This window comes from Lampetra planeri, chromosome 42 (assembly GCF_965212315.1).
Source record: "Lampetra planeri chromosome 42, kcLamPlan1.2.h2, whole genome shotgun sequence".
NCBI lineage: Eukaryota > Metazoa > Chordata > Hyperoartia > Petromyzontiformes > Petromyzontidae > Lampetra > Lampetra planeri.
The window spans coordinates 6,782,668-6,803,579 of NC_136148.1; the positions used below are offsets into that span (position 1 = coordinate 6,782,668).

Here is a 20,912-nt window from a genome sequence, read left to right on the forward strand (position 1 = left end):
CGCGTTAAATTGCCCCGACAGCGATCTTCCAGGTCTGCGAGTGGTTCACTGAACGCAAATAAAACTCATGACACTTTTTCCTCTCTCCTTCCACTTTTATTATATCGGCACAAGTTTAAACTTAAAACAATATACTCCTTAGGCATTTTAGATATATAATGGAAACAACTCAAGCATCATCAGATGAACATGCTACGGCCCCACTCCTCTCCACCCCCCCCTCTCCAGCACTTCAGTGGCTTTGCTGTCAAGTGTGCAGGCGGTGCAACTGCACCTGGAACCAGGGGCCAGGCACAGAACCATGAAGAGGGGAACATTGGGCAAGGGGTGGCCCCATTTATTTCCTTGCAGCAAGGTCCATGCCAACCACGACACCACTGCCAGCACTCTTTGAGTTAGGCAGTGGTGGGGGGGGGGTTAGCGAGTTACAATAATTCAGTGGTTCTCAACAGGGGGTACATGAGGTGATTTATCAAGGTGAAATTGTGTCATACGAGCCATTGGTGAATAATGATGTATGAATCTGCCAAAATAAAATAACGGCGATATAATTTAAATCCATATGGTAACCTCTATCGATATGAGCGACCTTTGTAAACTCATTGATTGTACACAAAGTGGTTTCCCAGAGGAACCAGCGGGGGCGTGAACAAATGACTTCATGCGTGCACAGAGTGTACGCTCATTTTCCTTTATTCCCTTGCAGTGACTTAAGTTCGGATTACCTCACAAAATGGACAATTCGTTAAAATGTTGATGTTCATTCTTCATACAATTATTTCTCAGAACCATGTTGGGGCCAGGCGAGGGGGAGGTACACACTCGATTGAAACTAAATTGAACAAGGGATGTCACAGTAGTAGCAACAGGTTGAACACCACCAGAGCTCAAGCTGCAACACGTCGTTACAATTATTAACGATATGCCATCATTTATTGGTCACATTTCAAACCTTCTCTGTACGCAGCCTCTGAAGGGATTGTGTATCGATGCCTCTACGGAGTGGTGCGATTACTCTGCTAGAATTCACTAAAACGCTGCTCCGATGGCATGCATGGAGTACTGTAATGCCAATAAGTAGTTTCTCTGTCCAAAGGGGGATTAAAACGATCGCTGACTGCTTCATGAGAAAATACTCCCCAGAATTCGATTTAAAGCTTTCGTGACTGCAGGGATTCATATGCTTGGTTCTTTCGGTAAAGTCACGTAGAAGGGAAATATTAAAATAATAAACATTAAACAATTAAATTATCACGTTTCGATTGCAACAAGCAATCATCAGGTGTGAAAACCACAGCAAGAAAAAAACTGCCACTTTTTTCAAATTTTCTTGCTGTGGTTTCCACACCTGATGATGATTGCTTGTGTTGCAATCGAAACGTCGTGAGAATTTTATTGTTTTATTTCCCTTCGACGTGACTTTACCGAGAGTACAATACTTGCACAACTGCTACGATTTGTTGAGTCCAGGACACGTTTCCTCTAATCAGCGGCCACGTGATGTTTCAGGGACAGGGCCGGTCTGTTTCATCGCAGAAAAACAAGGAACCTCCGTAAATGCGAGCAGAGAAAATCTTCTGCAGTACTTTTTTTTTAGACTACGTATATTCAGACTTTGAATATTTTTCTGAAACAAAAATTCCAAGATTTGCGCGTGACATTATTAAAGTGGTCATTAATGGACAAGGTCCGCAATTATACATTTTAGAAGACGGCTACTTTTGGTCGGCTATCTCTCACGATGTGAACAAAATAAACCCCTGATATACGCGTAAGATATGCTGTTGGATGAAGTTGCAAACAATTTATTGTATAGAGTCTTATACAATGGGAGGCTAAATCCTTCAGAACCACCTATGCCGAGGTTTTGGCGTGAAAAATATGCAATGTTATACTGTACATCATTGTTATCGTGGATGAAGCCGGTATTCGGCTTCATCTGAAGATACCATCGCCCCGACTAAACTGCAAACCACTGCTGCCCGAAAACTCTGCAGCCAATTCAGTAGCTCCAACTTGATCCGTCACCTCATTTCCACGCGGGGGTGATGTGACCTCCATTGCCACACCCCATGGATCGGTCCTCGAGACCAGGGGTATGGAACGTCTGGCCCGCGGGCTGTAATAGGGCCCGCGAAATCATTTAGTCTGGCTCTGCCAAGGCAACCACAGGACTCGATATTCAATAAATCTAGGCGCAAACTTGGAAAAGCAGTTGCGAGTAGCAACATCATCAATACCAGATAACATCACGCCTCATGAAAGAGAACCAGTTTCAGCCATCACATTGGGGGTGAGTTAATTAAATGTTTGACCAAATATAACAGGCTAATTTTCTCATTTTGAAGTTGATAATTTTGTATGGCCCGCAAATGATGTTATAAATATCCAAATGTCCCTTGGCAGAAAAAAGGTTCCCCACCCCTGCTCTCGACCAATAAGGATCGGTGGAAGCAGTGTTGTTGGGAGCTTTGAAGAGTGTCACAAAGTGCCCTTTCCGACACACGTAGAGAGCCTCACAGATAAACGGTACACAACCGAAACGTCTCTTGCAAGGGAGACCGAGAGTGCGAGAATGGAGGGCGTGGTGATCCAGTAGGGGTACTCTCGTAGACAGCTGTGGTGGCTTTTAGGTTCTTGGCAGTAATGGAATAGCAGAGGTTGAATTCGAGCAATGCCAATGCACACTGCATTCGTTTTTGTGTGTATGCAATGTAAATGTATAAATGGTTAACTACATTTGTTTAATGTTCGCTGGGCACAAGGCCAAAAAACAAATCGACAAACGCCACGACGGAGTCACTACATTTCTGGAATTGACAAACGTTCTAAGAACTTGGGAAGAGACGACGGGAGTGAAGACGCAACCTGCAGTCTGTTGTTTGAACACGGCAGGAACGAGACAAGTCAGAGGTAGACGGAGTGCTAAACATGGGTGGAGGAATCAATCGGTGACGGTCACGTTGACAGAAACCAGACGAGTGTTGATAGAAGAGTGACAATGAGGTTGCTAACCGCCAGCGAGCGACTGGAATGGGTTAAGTACCGGGCTCAATCGATCCGACGACGGCTTTCAGTTGTGCAGGAAGGCGATTCCAAGACTGTCGCAGGACAATGCTGCCTCGGTCCGGCAAGACAAGATTCAGGGCAGAAGAGACACCCAATGTGGTGGTGGTGCACCGCTGCTCCATGCGGCACGTAAAGGTGCATTGGATTAAAACCGCCCGCTGCGCACCGGATGCGCATGTCAAACTGTACGCACGAAAAATACAGTATTTTCAATCTGTGCAAATTATATACCGTTTCAACTGAACGGTGCACATACCTGTACAAAAGAGGCAAAAAAATGTTAATATATATAAAAAAAAAGATCGATTCTTTACTTGAAACGCGATGCGGAATGTGACGATTCATCGATTCCCTGCACGAGTTTATTGTTACGTCTATATTTCTGCCTCCAGCCAGACTTGGTTTTTCTCCCTACAGAGCATTGGAATGGATGTGCCATGAAAAAAAAACCCACAAGGCAAAATGCATATGGAGTCACGGTTATGGTCGTGGGTTATGATTTTTAGGGTTACAGATAGATATATCAATTCTCTGTGGCAGTATTTCACAGAGCCGCAGTGATTCGCAAGAGGGACACCCCGCCCATCCCCTCATCGATTACGGGTAAACGTTCAAGCAGGATCTGCAGAAGCCACACACACAGCACAATCGCGACGGCAGGAGAGCGCTGTGCCACCCACCGCGCCGGGCACAGCACAAAAAAATAAAGCTTTTCTGGGGGGGGGGGGGGTGGGAGGGGGTGAAGCGCGACATTTAGCACCAATCACTGCATACCAATACCGCCGCACAAATTGCCACTCGATTGATTGAAATTCGCGAGCTCACGATGACGACACAAGGGGAAAAAAAACCACAACGCTCGATAACGGGCACACAATCCATTTCTTTCCTTTTAAGCCATGAATTCCGTTTTTTTTTTGTTAACGCGAAGATGATTGTATCAATAACAATTATTTACATTCCACAACAGCAAGGCCATTGCAAACTCATTGCACTGAACACTTAGAACCGGCGCCGCTCTCGATGGAGCGCGTCGCAGGCAACCCAGGTCGGTCAGCCTAGCCAGGCAGTTTGGATCCGCCACGTGTTTTCTTTTTTACTCTCTCCCCGGGAACTCAACTCCAACCTGCGCTCAGTGTGGGGGAGGCGGGGGAGGGAGCTGTTCTCGTCGGGAGTTTGTAAAACACGCAACAGACCACGTTGCCTACGCGGACTGAACTCCTCTGGAGTCGCCGAGTGGTCGCGTCGACGCACCGTCACGGGTCGCCCGTTGCCACAATCAAGTTTTTGTGCCTCCCAGAAATATTCTTAAAATAATGAGCTCACGATTTCGTTCACGGGGTACTTTTAACACTCTGCAGGTGGGCACACCATCACCATCGTTGATATCGATAGTAAAACAATAAGTTTACTCTTTTATTCCAACGCGAATGAACAGACCTCAGCTTTTGCCTTTCACTCATACAGCTGGGCCAATTAAATCTTTCTTTGGGATGGAGTAAACATCTTTCCAAAAACAATTAAGCACTTCACCTAAAACTTAAATTCACTTCCGATGTTCAGCAGCTCTTCCTTTTGACAATTTCACATTCCGAGAACTCGTGCAGACGTCTTTAAAGATCTGGGGCTAAAGTTCCCCACTGGGCAGAATGTCACTTCGATGATCTGAAAGAGCGAGATTTATCCATATGGGTGCCCATACTTGATAAAGATCAAATTTAAGGAGAAACTTTGTCGACTTCCGCTCGAGACAGAGCACCTGGCTCCACGTGTGTTGGGTGAAACCAAATTCCGCCGAAATTCAGCCGGGAGGGAAATGGACGATCGTGTAATAGCAGCGACGTGACCATTTCTCCGTCAAATATCAGTGGACAATGCATGTCCACCAACATATGAATCACGCCTCGGGCTTTTACACAAATACCAGCTTCCGGACATGTTCATTTTACACAAGCATCACTTCCTTTCTTTCGCTGCTTTATCTCCATACAGTAAATTAAGTTCCTCACTAGTGCAAATCCTTTTAACATGAGCATCGACCCCCTTAAATTTTTCACATTAATAAACGACCGCATCCAAGCAACTCCACAGCCCACCAACTTCACCTTATCCCCCCCCTATCCATTCCACAGCAAGTTCAACCCTTGGGAATCACGTACACAGGTCATGTACTGGCTTACTGTCAGACAGTCACTCAACACTGCCCTTTTTTCTCTTTCTCTCATCACTTCACGGTTTTAAAATCGGTCGTGCGGTCAAGGCAACGCAAACGAGAGCAACGATGCATTAAACTTTTAGCGTTTAAAATCGGCAATCGGATTCAAATAAAATACTACATTTTGGAATGGAGAAAGGTTTTACGCGAGCAGCACATTTAAAACCTGTCGGAATGGGTGGGCTGCTGTCAGCAGCGCAACACCAGTGTCACAGTCTGCCGAGGATTTCTGATAAAAACAGTAGAAATTCAGTAAAAGACCACGAACTTAAACGCCCCTCCAAAACGCGAGGTGGCATCACTTAAAAAAAACTATAAATTCTGGGGTTTTTTTCGCATGAGCAAAACACTCTGCGTTCCCGCTTGTGTGACCTGTTTCACTTTATAACAACGAAAAAACGTAATACAGTCCAATAAAAAAATATGTACACACGCACAGGTAAAAAAAATATTACAACACGGTACAAAAAATTGTTGCGGGGTGGGGGGGGGGGAACAAAAATGAATTTCGGCCACAATTCATGTGCCGGTAAAACATTGCTGCCAATGTTTGGCAAAAAAACCCAGCGTCAAATGGTCGCTACATTTTACCGATTTGACTGTTTTCCTCCAAATATCGTTCCAGCGCACGAACGAGGTCCTGGACCCTCCCCTCGCAGCCATCCCTGAAGTTTGTGTTCCAGAGTAAAACCGCAAAATGGGATTTCCACACGAGGAAAGAAAAAAAAAAGAAACCACATGGGGATGACACGTGGACGCACACTTCAAGGCAATGGATCCACAAAGGCCAATTGAGAACGAACGTCGCCGACGAAAACCGGCACTGGCAAATGTTGCCACGCCATTGCGTGAAATGTTTCCTATTGTACGTTTCCTCTTTACGGCAGTGTTATTGACAAATGTGATGAGTGTTTGTAAGGTTTCTATTGTAATTCCAGGCAGATCTGACCATCGCCCTCCCGAGTGGGCAAATGAGGGCAACTGCCAAACAGATCACAGGCAGACAGGCCCACATGACCGTCGTGTGTGCTCTGTTGACCAATGGCAGCTCTTCAAAACAAATTTCCTTCACTCTACACGAACGGTTCCCAACCTGCGGCACAGAACACGAGTACCCGTCGGGGTACGCGTGGCATATCTGAGGGGTACGCGAGACAAATCGCGTACTGGAGTAGGGTTGAAGCGAGGTCACGAAGCAGCGCTGGCTCTGCGTGCGTGTGTGCTTGCGACACACGCTTATCCGTTTGTTTCATTTTGCGAATCCGTGCGATTGGATGCCTCCATCGTCCATGCGAACTGCTGAGGGGGGGGGGGGGAGGAGGATTCCCGATTCCTCTCGTTTTTCACATTATTTTATAAGTTTCCAAATAAATAAAACAATCTTCAAGACCGTCAAAAAAATATCTTAAACATTCCATGCCCAGTGAACCTCAGCCAGTCTCCTCTGCTTCATAGTGACTCGGCTAGACATTGCACAGTAGAGTTTAAAAATTGTTTTTCTATTAAAGGGTAAATATTAAATTGTAAATATTTAGTTATATTCTAAAGTTATTAAGTGTTCACTAAACGTCTTCGGTGATAATTATATATATTTGTAATACATGTCATTATTACGTTGTATTTTATTCAACTATTTCATTGAATATAAACCCTATATGCTGAAAGGGTACATGGAAAGGTGATAGGTAAGGTCAGGGTACACGGACAAATGAAAGGTTGGGAATCGCTGCTCTACGCCACTGCCGTACCAAGGGTGCCGCTTTCGCTCCCGGTTTAAAACGCATTGCCGGTGATGACCGCCAAGCAACGATCGCCGCTAAACCTCCCGAGCGGACCCCACGCGGCATCCCTTACGGGCGAGGCCTCGCCGGGCCGGACGCCTCCCCACGTTGGCGCGCGCCGTACGGCCCCAGCGCCGCACGCCGCACCTGTCGCTGTCCCTGCCGGCCGTAGGCCCCGTCCTCCGCGGCTGCCGCCGCCGTCGCCTCCCCCCCACGCGGCTCGGCCCCTCGCCTGCGCCGCGACGGAGAGGAAAGCCGACCGTCGGCTCCATCGTATGCCGAGCCGGCGGTGGCGGCGGCGTCGGCGGTGGCAACTGTGGCGGCGGTATCGGCGGGGGCGGTGGCATTGGTGGGACTGGCCGGCTCAGAGGCCGGGTGGCGGCGGGTAGAGTTGGCGGTGCGGCGAGGGGGAGGAGGAGTGGTGGCGGTGGTGGCGGCGGTGGAGGACACCGAGGGGACTGGGCTGCGGTGAGTCCCTGGCGAGGCGAGGCCGGCGCCGAGGCTGAGAGCGATCGCGGCGTTCACCCGGTCGACAAGCGAGTCCATTTGCTCCTGCAGCATGACACGCGTAAAAAGGCACACATATACACGTAGGATTTTTAGTCGTATACATTTTTTTTTTTACTAATTAACGTCATAACCCACAAACCACAAAACAACCACCATTCGCCACTAAGTGGCCATGGCGCTTGTGCCAGGCTATGCGCACTTCAAGGCCACGTGAAGTGTCGAACGCCCGCTGGCAGGAGCTCACGGGACAAACCCAGGTGCAAAGGGTTGACCAACTTCCAAATTGCTGTGTTTTAACCGCCCGGCATTCCGTTGTTGTGAGCGTCGCTCCTCTGCCCTCCGTTGTTAATGGATGGCGACCGCCTCCAACTGCCCAGTAGCGTCCTTCACGTGCTTCCTCCACAGAGGCTTATCTTGACATCGTCGTAAAAAAAGGGCTCTCTGCTTGCAGCGTGTTGTGTGTTTTATTGCGCGGCGTTGCCGTAACCGCGCGTACGTCTCTCTCACCTGGTCGTAGCGGTACATGAGCTTGAGACGCCGGCAGGAGCCCTGCTCCTCCATGCGTGCCAGCGCGCAGTGCAGACAGAAGACCACGTTCTCGCTCTCCTCCACCACCGGCGCCACCCCCCAACAATTCACACGCGGAGGCAAACCACACAGCAGAGCGAGTGAGCATTCACTACTCCTGTAATTCAAGCAGACATACGATGCCTTCCACGAGCAGTTCCTCAAATTAGACAACCTCACAGTTGGAATTTTGAAATCACCCCAATATGGTGAACTTTCGATTATCCGGGTTGCGGATTAACTGTGCTTACAAAAGCAATTCCCAAGTATGCCGGTTCTGTAATCAGCTGCTGCTCCTCAAGTGAAGGGTCGATGTGAGTGTAGGTCCCCAGTCTTTGCACCTTTCCTACCTGCTTCCTGCTTCCCCACTTGATTCCCACCCGCTCCATGCTTCCCAAAACTTGGTCATGCACTCTCTGCTTCCTGCCTGCTTACTACAAACAACCCTGAAGCGCGACTTTGTTTGAAAGTGAAGCCTATACAAAATCTCATGGAGGGAAAAGTTTAAACGAACATGAAACAAATGCCAAACACTGAATGTGTGGCATTAATAGGAAGCCACTGGAGCTATGCACTTTTAAAGCATATAGATTGAGCACTCATTTATCTAGAACTGCTTGTTGTGTTTAGTTTGTTGTCCTTCCTCCACACCTCCAATGAGCACGGTTGGCTACGTATGGTGCTAAGGAAGTTCAACATACATACATGAACAGAAAGAGTAGAATTACCATTTTTATAAGATGAATTCTGCTCTAGCCCTCCCCCTCTAAGTAAACAGTAATCAATAATCTTAATTTGATTTGAAGCTTTCGTGACTGCAGGAATCCATACTCTTTGGTTCTTTCGGTAAAGTCACGTAGGTATAAAATAAAATAAATCATGACGTTTCGGGCGCAACACAAGCATCCGTCATCAGGTGGGAAAGCAATTTCCTATTCGAATGACCAGAGAGTCGGTGTTCATCTCCCGCTTACAGCCGAGCCAGTGGTGAAAACCTCACATTCCCACGGCAGGGCAAAGTCTAACCACAGGATAATCGCTGTGCTCACTTCCCCACACGGCGGAATTCGATTTAAAAAAATCTATCCCAGAGGTGAGATGGGCCGAGTTAACCACCGACCAACATTTTTTTTTACAAAAAAGGCACAAACCGTAAACGAGGGAGGGGGCCGGTACAGAAATGTCACGGACCGAAGCCCCGAACTCGGTGCTCTTGGGTCCAGGGAGTGGTACCGCCCGACCACGATTTGAAGTCACAACCCTTCCCCCGTTCGCCCCCCGGCTTCGCTCACCATGGACAGGTAGCAGAGCTGACGGCAGGTGAGGCAGCGCCGCTCCGCCGACTCGATGGGAAGCCACTTGCGCGGCCGCTTGCGCACCTCGGCCACGCCGGGATGGTGCGCGTCCTGGCAGCCGTAGCGCGCCCACGAGCGCAGGCCCCGCACGTGCAGCCTTCGCCGCAGGTTCAACTCCCGGTCTCTGTTGGGTTTTTTCGGCGGCCCGGGGGACAAAAAGCGGAATCGTGAGCGTGGTTGGTTTTTTCACACCGTACCAAACGTGGTGTGCGGTGGTGCGGTAGGTTCCGTGTGGTGCGACACGTGGCATGTGGAACGCGGTATGTGGTACATGATACGCAGTGCGGAATGATAATTCTATTTATAATGCGCCTTCATCAAGGATTTCCAAGTGCTGTACAAGACAGCAGCAGACATAGCATGACAATAAGACATGAAACTAAAAACAAAGAATCAGCAATATAACCAAATAAATATTGGAAGGAATTTGCTAAATTGCCTTAAAGTCCAACAGACGAATGATTGTAAATAACAATCTAAGACGAGTTTGACAAATGTCAAGAGACTCTGATATCTTGTGGGAAAGAGTTCCAGTCTGGGGGCTGCTAGACAGGGGGGAAAGAGCTATTGTAGAGTGCGGTCGTATCGCTACAGTTCTCCGCGGTGAGTACGTCTTCAAAAACAACGGTGCCAATACGTCCCTCTAAAGAAAATCAACGCTCACCGCTTGCGCGTTCCGAGATCCAGCGGTGACGTCTCGGAAGGCGGTAAGGGTTAAGAGACCACGCGGGGAGATTTGGGTGCAGCAGCAGCATCATTGTCTCAATGTGCGGTGTCCCCACGCGGTGCTACGTGGTGCGACGCGACGCGGTGCGATGCTTGCGCCCACCTCAGCTGGCCCAGCAGGGGCCCCACGTGGGCCAGCGCCGCCGCGTTGCCCTTCTCCAGCTCGCCCACGGCCGTCAGGTAAAGCAGCTTGTCCATGGGGAACATGTTGGGGATGCACCGTCGCTTCACCTCCTGCCAGACGGAACGTACGCAGGGGATTCGCCGCATGAGTGGGTACCGTTACACCGAGCTGGTGGGTGGGTGGGCCTGGACTCGCTGGGGTTCATCCTGCTGCGGTTGTCCATCTCGCGAGTAACGATCCATCTCCCACTTGTACTGCCTGTACTGTTAGTTTCGTTCGTAACATCCTAATTTGACTGTACGCTAAATGTGTAGCCTCTCACTCGTTCTCGTGCCATCTAACATTTTCCTGCCTGTACAGTATGTTGTATTCTAGCTGTACATCTTATTTGCAATCTCTCTCTCTCTCATCTCTACCTATCAACTGTGCTGACCATCTCATTTGCAATGCCTGTACGGTCCTTGTTGGTACGGTCTTCATTTTGACTACCTCGCATGCACTGCCCTATTTGGGTTTTGTTCTTGTTCGTACCAACCGCGAGTCTGAATGAAACATAGGCATTCATCTCATATGACAGATGGATGAGCAGACAGATGGACATTCAGATTTAAGGATGTATGCATGTTGAACTTCTTTCGCACCATACATAGCCAACCGTGCTAATCAGAGCTGCGAGGGAAGGGCAACAAACTAAACACAAAAAGCAGTTCTGTAGAAATGAGTCTTCAATGTAGATGGACAATCAGATGGATGATGAACAAACAAACGGACAGAAGACGGGAGGACAAACGGACAATGAATGGACATTGTTTTACTATTTTTATTTTACCAGGTAAGGCCCACCAAACTGTTTTGCTCTTTTTAAGAAGTGACCTGGCCACAAATGATAGTTCCACAAAATGGCTTATCACGTGCAAATTTATAGCAGTCAAATACTCCAAATGCATGTTTCTAAATGTGGAGGGAAAAAGCGGAGGACCTGGAGAAAAATCCACGTGACTACAGGAAGAATATGCAAACGACAAACATACAGGCATCAGGGTCGGGATCGAACCCACGACCTCCTGTATACCAGGTGAGGTAGTTAGCATCTCCTAGTCACCGTGGCACCCCCTGTATGTACCGTCTCTCCCAACTGAACCGCCTGTACTATGTGCTACGATCGTACTCTCCTAATGGTACCATCTGTACTCTATGAATTGTACCCTCTCTATAGTAGTCTGACAGACAGAACGTACGCGGGGGATTCGTATTTCTCATAGCCGTACGTCTTATTTGCAATATCGCTCTGTCTCTCATCATCACTCTCGTCCTTCAATTGTCCCATCCATCTCATTGGCAATGCAGATGGATGGACAGACAGATAAACGGTTGGTCGGACAGATGGAAAAATGCACAGACAGACGGACAGACGAGACAAAAGCGGCGAGACCTCAGCGGCCCGGCAGCCGAGAGGCAGCCAGTCAGCGGGGGCGAACGTGATTGTCTCGGACACCGAGTAGCCGCACGACACGGACGAGGTGAAGGACCCCGGGAAGGTGACCACGAACTGCCCACTGCGCTGCACGGTGCGGTACACGGACACGCCGGCATGGCTCAGCACCTCCGGGGACACCTGTACACACACCAGCGGAGGGGGGGGGGGCAGGACCCGGGGGTGTGGGTTCACTCTGGGTACTCACGATCAATTCAATAGCAAATATACTGTACGTGTACACGTACGTAGGCAACCGTGCTAATTGGAGGTGCGGGGGGAAGGACAACAAAACTAAACACAAAAAGCAGTTCTCTAGTTATAGTAACCGCAGCCTCTCAACCTGTTACACCATAACTCGCTCATCTCACACGTCATGGGGGGGGGTTGTTTGACAATACTTCGCCACTCTTATTAGTGTGAGTTGGTGGAGGTAAGAATAGATGTGATATGGAATTTGCTGCGATGCCCTCTGCTGCCCACAGCAATATGAAAATTAAATGGCACTAAGAAGTCTCCACTCCACCACTCACCATGCTGTTTTGCAGCATCTCCAAGCCAGACTTGCCGTTCGCCTGCAGTAGGGAGTGGACCACCTTCTCCAGTTTATCCTTCTGGCTGGCTGGGATGCAGTACCTAGGGAGAGGTTCCATGTCCACACAGAATTCTACTTAAGACATTTTATCATCATCACCATGCACACGGAACATATGTTAACAAAAAATAAAAAGATTCCACATAATTGCTTTAACAGGCTGTTGGGGCAAGTGCCGTGAGCGAACACCTATAAAGGCTGGCACGGCAAAACAAGGGGGTGAGCGATTCATATAATTATTTTGATATGCGGTCGAGTTTAAATTCAAGCATATTATTTTAACAGTTGTAAATGTAGCGAGCTCTAGTGGTTAGCATGAACCTGTAGTGGTTCAGTAACTAGAGGAGAATCTCTCTCTCTCCGAGGCAACACGTATTTAACAGTAACTGCTTAACCCAAAGGGGTAACGGCCCCCTACACCCGATACACTAAATACGCCTCTCCCTGGCTATTCAAACCCTTCTTGGGTGAAGCTTGGTCTTCACTGGTACATAAGCTGGAGCCGACCCTTGCCAGGGGTGCGGCTCTGCCCGTGGGCTCTTCTCTTCAGTCTTCAGGAGCTCTTGATCTTCGGGTGGACGACGACCGCCTCGGACCGTTCAGAGGTCCGGCTTTTATACAAGTCCATGGCTTGCTCCACCCCAGCCACGCCTTCCTTCCAGGACCTACTACCAGGTTCTGGAACGGTGACGTCATCCCCCAGTCCCCCTCCCGGGATCTGGGGTCTGCGTCCCAGGATCCGTTTTCTCATCGGGGTTATCGTTGGCCCCTTGGGCCATAGTCTGTTGACACTGCCCACTATTGACACGTGTGGGATACTACCGGCTGACACAGCATGGAGAGTGCATAATAATACCTCTACAAACCCATTGCATGACAACATACGAACGCATTCAATCACGTGCAGTTTGATGTATATATATTTTCGATGCAATGTTAAGAATCGATCTTTTTATATCAGCCAATGCTTCGTTACAAGAACAGTCACATGCCCAACACACACAGGGGCTCACACTGCTGTGACTCTCAACAAGAGAGATGGGAAGCAGAAGCATGATGATTCCACCGTGGAGACCGCACCAAGACATCAGCTTGCGTGCAGTGCAGGCACAGGGTGGCTTGTCGCATCGCAGGAATATTGTGGTGGGGTGGGGGTATGGGAAAGGCCTTCATCTTACAGGGGATTTTATCACGACACAAGATAATGATGACGCTGGTCATGATTCCACCGGTGGGGACAGAAGTGGAAAGTAGGGATGGGGGGGGGGTGCACCCACCAGATTTTGTCGGCGCCCGTGTGCAGGTAGTCGATGGAGGGCAGGTAGTGCGGGTCGCGGGCCCACACCCACGTAGAGAACACCATCCCCACGTTCAGCCACGGCACCGTGACCCCTGAGGTTCGGAAACATTGTGTCATCACAATGAGCTTAAATCCCAACTCGTTTGGAACAGCATCAACTGTGAAGTTGGCCTACTCTCGTGTTTCTCTTGGTTAGCTTTTAGGCCAGGAACAGGGGGACCTTTTCCTTACAGAGGGCCAAATTAGGACTTTCAAATACAATTGACACTGAGCTTTGATCAGGCTATAATTTTACGCAATTCATCGTGTGCCGAGAACTACTTGAAAGCAATAGGTGATTTGGCACACACCAATATTAGATACGCGATTCAAAATATTCCCCCTCTAGTATCCAAAAAGTGCAAATATGATTTCAGGCTCCTTTGAAATTTTAGGATTCATGTGGACCATGGGTGATATGAAATAAATTCCTTGGCCATATCCGGCCCATGACCCGTAGGTTCTGCACCCCAGGATTAGGAGCCACCTGTCCTGTTCAGAGTGACTCTCATGTGATGCCAAAGGGCTCACCGGACAGAGCTCCCAGGTGTCGCAGCACGGAGCCGGGGTTGCTGGGCAGCATTGTCAGGTTCCAGCTGTGCCTGATGACGATGCAGACGCCCAAACACAAAGTGAAAGAAATAATTCAGTTTCAGTTATTTGGTATAGCCCTGTGAGCCATTCGGCTCTTGAATCGGGTGCAACCGCAACAAACAAAAACAAAAACATGAACAAGAAAACATCTTAAAGTTACTATGCGCAAACAGAAAAATCCAGGAAAAAACTGCAAAGTCTTCCAGATAAAAAGCACCGTACACCAATGCTGTGCAAAAATCCCAGTGGGATGCAAGTCAAACAACAACCACAAGACAACTTAGATTAAAGCCATCATTCTAACTCCGTACTACTACAAACAAATATGGCCAAACCAAAAAACTTTTCGAAATCACCAAAATAAAGCCATAAGCAATGTAACAGTGATCATAGGAACTGTGACCGAAATTTCACAATAAACGACATAAACAACATGTACCACCAAACCCTGTCGCCATAGCTGGCTGCATGAGTCACTCCACAACAGCATAATGAACCAACAAAAGCACAAACATGCACACAGGTGGATAGCAGAGTGGTAACAATTGTGCCTCACTGCAAGGGCTGGGTTAAATTTCTGATTCGGGTGCCTTTGCGTGGAATTTGAATGTTCTCCCCCTGTTCTGCAGTTTAACTGGTATTGACAAATCATATGCAAAATGACTCAACCCGAGATTAGACATTGTAACATTGTTCCCAACAATGTCTACTAATTAAATGGCTGAAAACATCTGAATGTACACAGGTCCGGTGGAGCTGGACCAACCGCCCAGTTGCCTTTCAGCTTGGTCTGCGGTTCCTCAGCGATTCCAAGATGTAAATTATAAGAACGACGCTAAATAAAACTCAATATTGTTGGATTTATTATCGTTATGGACAAAATCTTGGTAGAACCTTCCCAAGAAAGGAGTCTTGAGATTTACGTTCGGCTTTTCTGGGCAAACGAGCATCATGACGATAATCACTAATCCTGTTGGTATCCCATTGTAGTGCAGGAGACAGGATCGTGGGGAGCCGCGGTGGCGAGATGTTAACTGCCTCGCCTGGCATACAGGAGGTTGTATGTATAATCCAGACCCTGAAGCCTGTATATTTGGAGTTTGCATGTCTCTCTTCCCGTAGTCGTGTGGATTTTTCTCCAGGTTATCCAGCTTTTCCCTCCACATGTAAAAGCAACATGCACTTAAGAGTATTTGGCTGCTATACATTGCCACACAATAAGCCACTTCGTTGAGCTATCATTTGTGGCCAGGTCGCTTATGAAAAAGAGCTACATAGCTCAGTGGGCCTTACCTGGTAAAATAAAAAAATAATTTTAGCTTAGTTAGCATGAGAATCAGGCAACGAAGAATTACAAATCATACTCTGAGAGTATGAAATTTGAGTACCATTCCCACGGTAGTTGGCCAGCTACGGGCATGAGCATTCATAATGTCGGCTGCTTTGTGTGTCGTCACATGGTGGCGAGCCGGTGTCCAGGAGACATCACCTTGAGAAGGGCTCGGAGCGGCCGATTGGAAAGCCGCTGGACACGAAGTTTGTGTCGACTTTGCCGCAGTGCACGGACACGTGCATGTCCTGGTTCTGAACGATCTCCCAGTACTTTTGCTGAAACGAGCAAAACGAAAACGCACGTTTCCACAGTTGCGAGAAACTGTGCCGGCTCGACGCTTGCACCAGGCTGGACCCGTGAGCTCGTGTTGCTACAGCTGTACTTCCGTGCCGAACCAATCCCAGGCAAAACTGGGCCAATTAATTATCATTACAATTACAGCAGCATCGTTAGCTGAAATTAGTGACAATATGTAATTACAATTGCAAGCGAAACAAGTAGATCTGGCTCCCAGGAACCTGTTTTTGTAGCCGCATCGTACGCTCTTACCCAGGCAAGAGTGAGGTGTGACCGTCGAGGGGTCAGTGTCAGAGCAAGATGCGCGCACCATGATGGGAGATGATGGGCTGGGCTTGGTGACATCATCAGTATGCGGGGGAGACCGCCGCTTTTAAACAGGATCGTTTCCATAATTCTTAGTTGATCAATCAGAAAAATTGATTGATCGTCCCAGCCCTACCACCCACGTTCAGGATCCCTTTCAAAAAGCATTTACAAACGAGATGCATCTCCACTGTATCTCACCTCGATGAGCGACGCTGACGGCTCCTTGCTGCAGTGAGTGCTCAGCAGGTTCCTCGCCGCTCTGTAAAACGCCGTCAGCGATACCGACTTGCCCTGCGAGGCGGTGGGGGGAGGGAGGGGGGGTGAGAGTGGGCAATTCAACGATCCACCCATGAAATGTCACAAAAAAATTACCAAAAAACTCAACTATTTTTATTTAACCAGGCAAGGCCCACTGAGCTATATTGCTCTTTTTCAGAAGTGACCTGGCCACATATGGATTAGCTCAACAAAGTGGCTTATCACACGGAAGTTTATAGCAAACGAATATTCTACACGCGCATTGATAAACGTGGAGAGAAAAGCCGTTCTTGACCAACTGCCACAAGAATGGTACTCAAATTCCTTACTCCCAGAGTATGAATTGTGACCCTTCTTTGGCCAATTCGCATGCTAAGTTACAACTAAACTTTTAATTTTAACAGAATATAGCTGATAGCTCATCGAAGTGGCTTATCATGTGGAAATGTATAGCAGCCAAATACTCTAAACGCATGTTGATTCTAAATGTGGAGGGAAAAGCCAGAGGATCTGGAAAAAATCCATGCGACCACGGGGAGAATATGCAAACTCAAAATATATAGGCATCAGGGTTGGGCGTGAACCCACAACCTCCTCCATACCTTGTGAGGTAGATAAATGATTCTCCCTCTCCGAGATTCGGTGACGAATCACAATTCTTGGCCATGATTCCATTTACGTATTTTTGTCTTCTTGTCCAAATCTATACCGCTTGTGCTTCTCGGCGTCGTGTCACGAGGGAGAATCCATTCCGATCTCTCTTAAAGAGAAGTGCACCCCTCCTCCATGTTAGAGAATGGCTCACATAAGTGGTTAAAATAATTACTTCTGAAATCCCCTCCAAGTGACCTATTGTCCAAACAGTATGGGGCAGTTCATTCTCACTGTCTGCTGCAAAGGGCAATAATCGTCGCATGATAATCAAACCGATATTTTTAATTCTCAGCTCAATTTTTATCCTGATTGTATGTGCGTATGTTGAACTTCTTTCGCACCGTACGTAGCCAACCATGTCAATCGGAGATTAAGTGCAGAACAAATCTAATGCGATATGGTCCCAGGCCAACGCTCTGACCTCATGAGCCAACCTGGCGAGGGTTGGCCGACCGACGATGTCAGAAGGTGGACTTTGCCGTCATCACCAACGTCGTCACCGTCATCGCTTACCTTGAAGCACCACTTGTGCACGTCCTTGAGCACTCCGCTGTCCCTGTGCGTCTCTTTGGGGGGGTTCGTCACACCCTCCCCGTCCTCTCCGTCGCTCGGCAGTGGAGACATCCCATTGGAGGACACTCCGTTCCGCACGCGGCTCGTTAGTCTGTTCCACGGTTTGAAGCTAGCTCCGAGCTGAAGAACACAATGCAAGGTCACGGGGTTACTCAAATTGACAAGAAAAATGTAGCTTCTCCTGCAGCATTTGTAGTGAAAATTATATTATCCAAGGCCCAATTATACTCTGCTCCTGCTATCCTTGACCCCCAATAATTTAAATGGGTGGGAGAAACATCACATGTAGGCCTGACTGAGTGCCTTTATATATATTTAGGTCTGGCTGCTCATGCAATTGATATCTCTCAGCAGGTTCCCTCAAATGTTATAAGAGCACAATTTGGATTTAATCTCAAATTATAACGCAACTGGAAGACCACATCAAAGTATTACCTATAGAGTCAATGCAATAGGCCTGTTTCCACCAACACCAGATAGCGGTCCTTCTTGCTTTATAAATAGAACTTCACCAAATGTCAATCCTGAGACACATAGCCAGAAGTCTTAGACCCAAGACCTAATGTGTTACCAGTTCAGTGTCTTTGACATAGCCATCATCAGCCTCCTGAGACAGAGACAGATTTGCGGTACCAAACCTGAGACCCAAGAGGTCACCGATACCAGCTCAGCGTCTCTACCGTGGACACCGCAAGCGACCACCACGACGGGGGTTTGACGACGACAGCGCTCACCCCGAGCCCCTCAGGGATGTCCCCCTGGCCCTGCTGTCCCTCCAGAGCCCCCCCGCGCGCCTCGATCCGCTCGCGCTCTGCCAGCACCTCCCGCTCCAGACCGCGTCGCTCACCGTCTGAACTCGGCCGACAGACACATTGGCTTCCGGTTGCTGAACGGATACATTATGAGGTCGCGTTCATGACACACAAAGCGCTTGCCACAAATACCTTGCTGATATCGTCAAGGAGCATAAATCATCATCACGCGAACTCCGGTCATCTTCGCAGCGGCGCCTTTTGTCTAACCATCAAACAAAGAAGGTCACTGCATCGTGCACTTTCAAATGCACTTCTGCGGCTGTCTGGAGCGCTCTCCCTTCCGACATTAGGAAGTCACTGGAGCAATGCATGTCATTTAAATCTAAATTGAAAACTCATCTCTTTAGAACTGCTTTTTTGTGTCTAGTTTGTTGTCTTTCCCCAACACCTCCGATTATCATGGTTGGCTATGTACAGTGAGAAAGAAGTTCGACAAACATGATACATACGCACAATGACGCACTCACGTCTCAACACAGCCGACAACAGAAATAACCGCAAGCATCGAGGCATCGGAACGCAGCCCATGTGGGAACAGGGGCATATTCGTGTTATCCTATTTATTTTCAGTAATTCAAACAATCGGTAGCCTAATTGATTACGCAACTAATCGGATATCCCGGGCTCTGCTATGCACTTTACTGACCGGGTCAAGCACTGATGGATGCGAGCTGATGTTTTACCCCCAACTAAAAAGGTTTGAAGCGCCCACAAAATGTCACATCTGGTTTTTCATGTTTTTATTTATATTATTTTTGTCCTTTTTTTGCGTCTGTTTTAGGTTCTTGCTCCAGGTGACAAGAGCTTTGATGCGCATTGTTGACGACGGTGATGTGGGTGGAGTGGTTGATGATCCACGGACGAAACTGACTGACGATCACGATGACGTGGGTGGTGGCGGTCGATGCTTATAATTACATTGACGCCGCTGTTGCTGACAGCCCAAAACTCGAGATCAGAGGTCAGCAACCTGCGGCTCCGGAGCAGCATGCGGTTATTTAATGACCGCTTCATAACGTTATTTAATAAGAACTACAGTCTTGTATTCATATTGCATTGCGGTTCTTGAAATAGAGTTATTGCCGACTAAACAAAAAATGTCTCTTCTTGTTATTTTGGTTGCCAACCCCTGCTCCAGACTGATCGCTTTACACGGGGCTTCACGTTTCCCTCTCCTCCTTACCTGGCAGGCCCTCAAACGCGAGTAGGTAGCGGCAGTACGCCTCCTGCAGCCGTGCCAGGCGGTCCTGGGCGGCGCGTGGAACTCGCAGCGCGTCCGCCAAGCGCTGCCACGCGCGAGCGTCGCGCAACTGCTGCATCCCGCCCAGAGACTCCATCAGCACCGACAGCGAGGCCAGGTCCAGCTCGCAGCCGCCTGAGAGGACGGGGAGAAAAACAGGACGAGGTGGAGGGACGGTGGCGTAGCAATTTCGGTGTCGAACGAGCGAAGGCAACCATTTTGTTTAGAGAAAGGAAAATAGCAAAGAGGAAGGCCAAAAAAATAACTGGCGAGACGTAATATATTTTAATGTAAAGGTCACTGAAATAACATGGGATGATGTGGACCAGCTGGCTGAAGAGCAGAAGTTGTGGCGAGGATGTCTTGCCCAATGTGCTGCAGAGCAAGGGAAGGACTGAGGTTTCCGCAGCCAGTCGCCATACAAGGGCGCTCTTCCGGGTTAGGCAGTGTGTTTCGCATTTCTTCTCTCACTTTCGCCACGCACTGCTCTGGGCATCTTGAGGAGTTTTACTTAGAAATCTCGCTTGGTCTCCACCATTATCTGTTGTGTGGTTTTGTAATTGTTTTTTTTATAACTATGTCCTGGATGGCTCCAATAATTCCCAGATGCCTGTTTGGGACTTTCCAGGCAGTCTGGGCACAGCATAGCGAGGCGGAAGCTTAAGAGATTAAATGCTCAACGTGTTATCTGAGTCCAAAGAACCACACTTTGATGAAGGATGTAATTCCATGGCATCTTGCCACTTGTAATATTACTTTACGTTCTCAAATTTCAAAAAATCTAATCACAGGACACAGCACTGACCTGAAATGCTGAAATCCTGGGCTGGAACCTGTTTCAGCACACCTGTGATTAACTGGATGCAGTTAAATTTTGATTTAAAGCTTTCGTGACTGCAGGGATTCATATTCTTGGTTCTTTCGGTGAAGTCACGTAGAAGGGAAATAATAAAATAATACAAATAGTTTTATATTTGTATTATTTCATTATTGTTTTATATTTGTATTATTGTATTATTTCCCTTCTACGTGACTTTACCGAAAGAACCAAGAATATGGATGTATTTATTGGTCAGAGGTACAT

The 20,912-nt window shown here is 48.1% G+C and overlaps 1 protein-coding gene across 1 annotated transcript in view; it reads right to left on the bottom strand.

Annotated features, from left to right (window-relative positions):
- Positions 1–74: 74 nt before the first annotated feature.
- The window catches only part of LOC144732346 (uncharacterized), a 39,924-nt gene continuing 19,086 nt past the window's right edge, over positions 75–20,912 (bottom strand). Inside the window, exons 9-21 of the mRNA XM_078613825.1 lie at positions 19,772–19,963; positions 18,508–18,623; positions 17,714–17,893; positions 16,487–16,579; positions 15,839–15,957; positions 14,287–14,357; positions 13,694–13,808; positions 12,355–12,457; positions 11,780–11,962; positions 10,327–10,457; positions 9,426–9,621; positions 8,083–8,181; positions 75–7,617 (exon numbers count right to left, since the gene is read on the bottom strand). Coding sequence (XP_078469951.1) covers positions 7,135–7,617; positions 8,083–8,181; positions 9,426–9,621; positions 10,327–10,457; positions 11,780–11,962; positions 12,355–12,457; positions 13,694–13,808; positions 14,287–14,357; positions 15,839–15,957; positions 16,487–16,579; positions 17,714–17,893; positions 18,508–18,623; positions 19,772–19,963 — 2,081 coding nt within the window. The 3' untranslated portion in view covers positions 75–7,134. The remainder of the gene's footprint in view (positions 7,618–8,082; positions 8,182–9,425; positions 9,622–10,326; positions 10,458–11,779; positions 11,963–12,354; positions 12,458–13,693; positions 13,809–14,286; positions 14,358–15,838; positions 15,958–16,486; positions 16,580–17,713; positions 17,894–18,507; positions 18,624–19,771; positions 19,964–20,912) is intronic.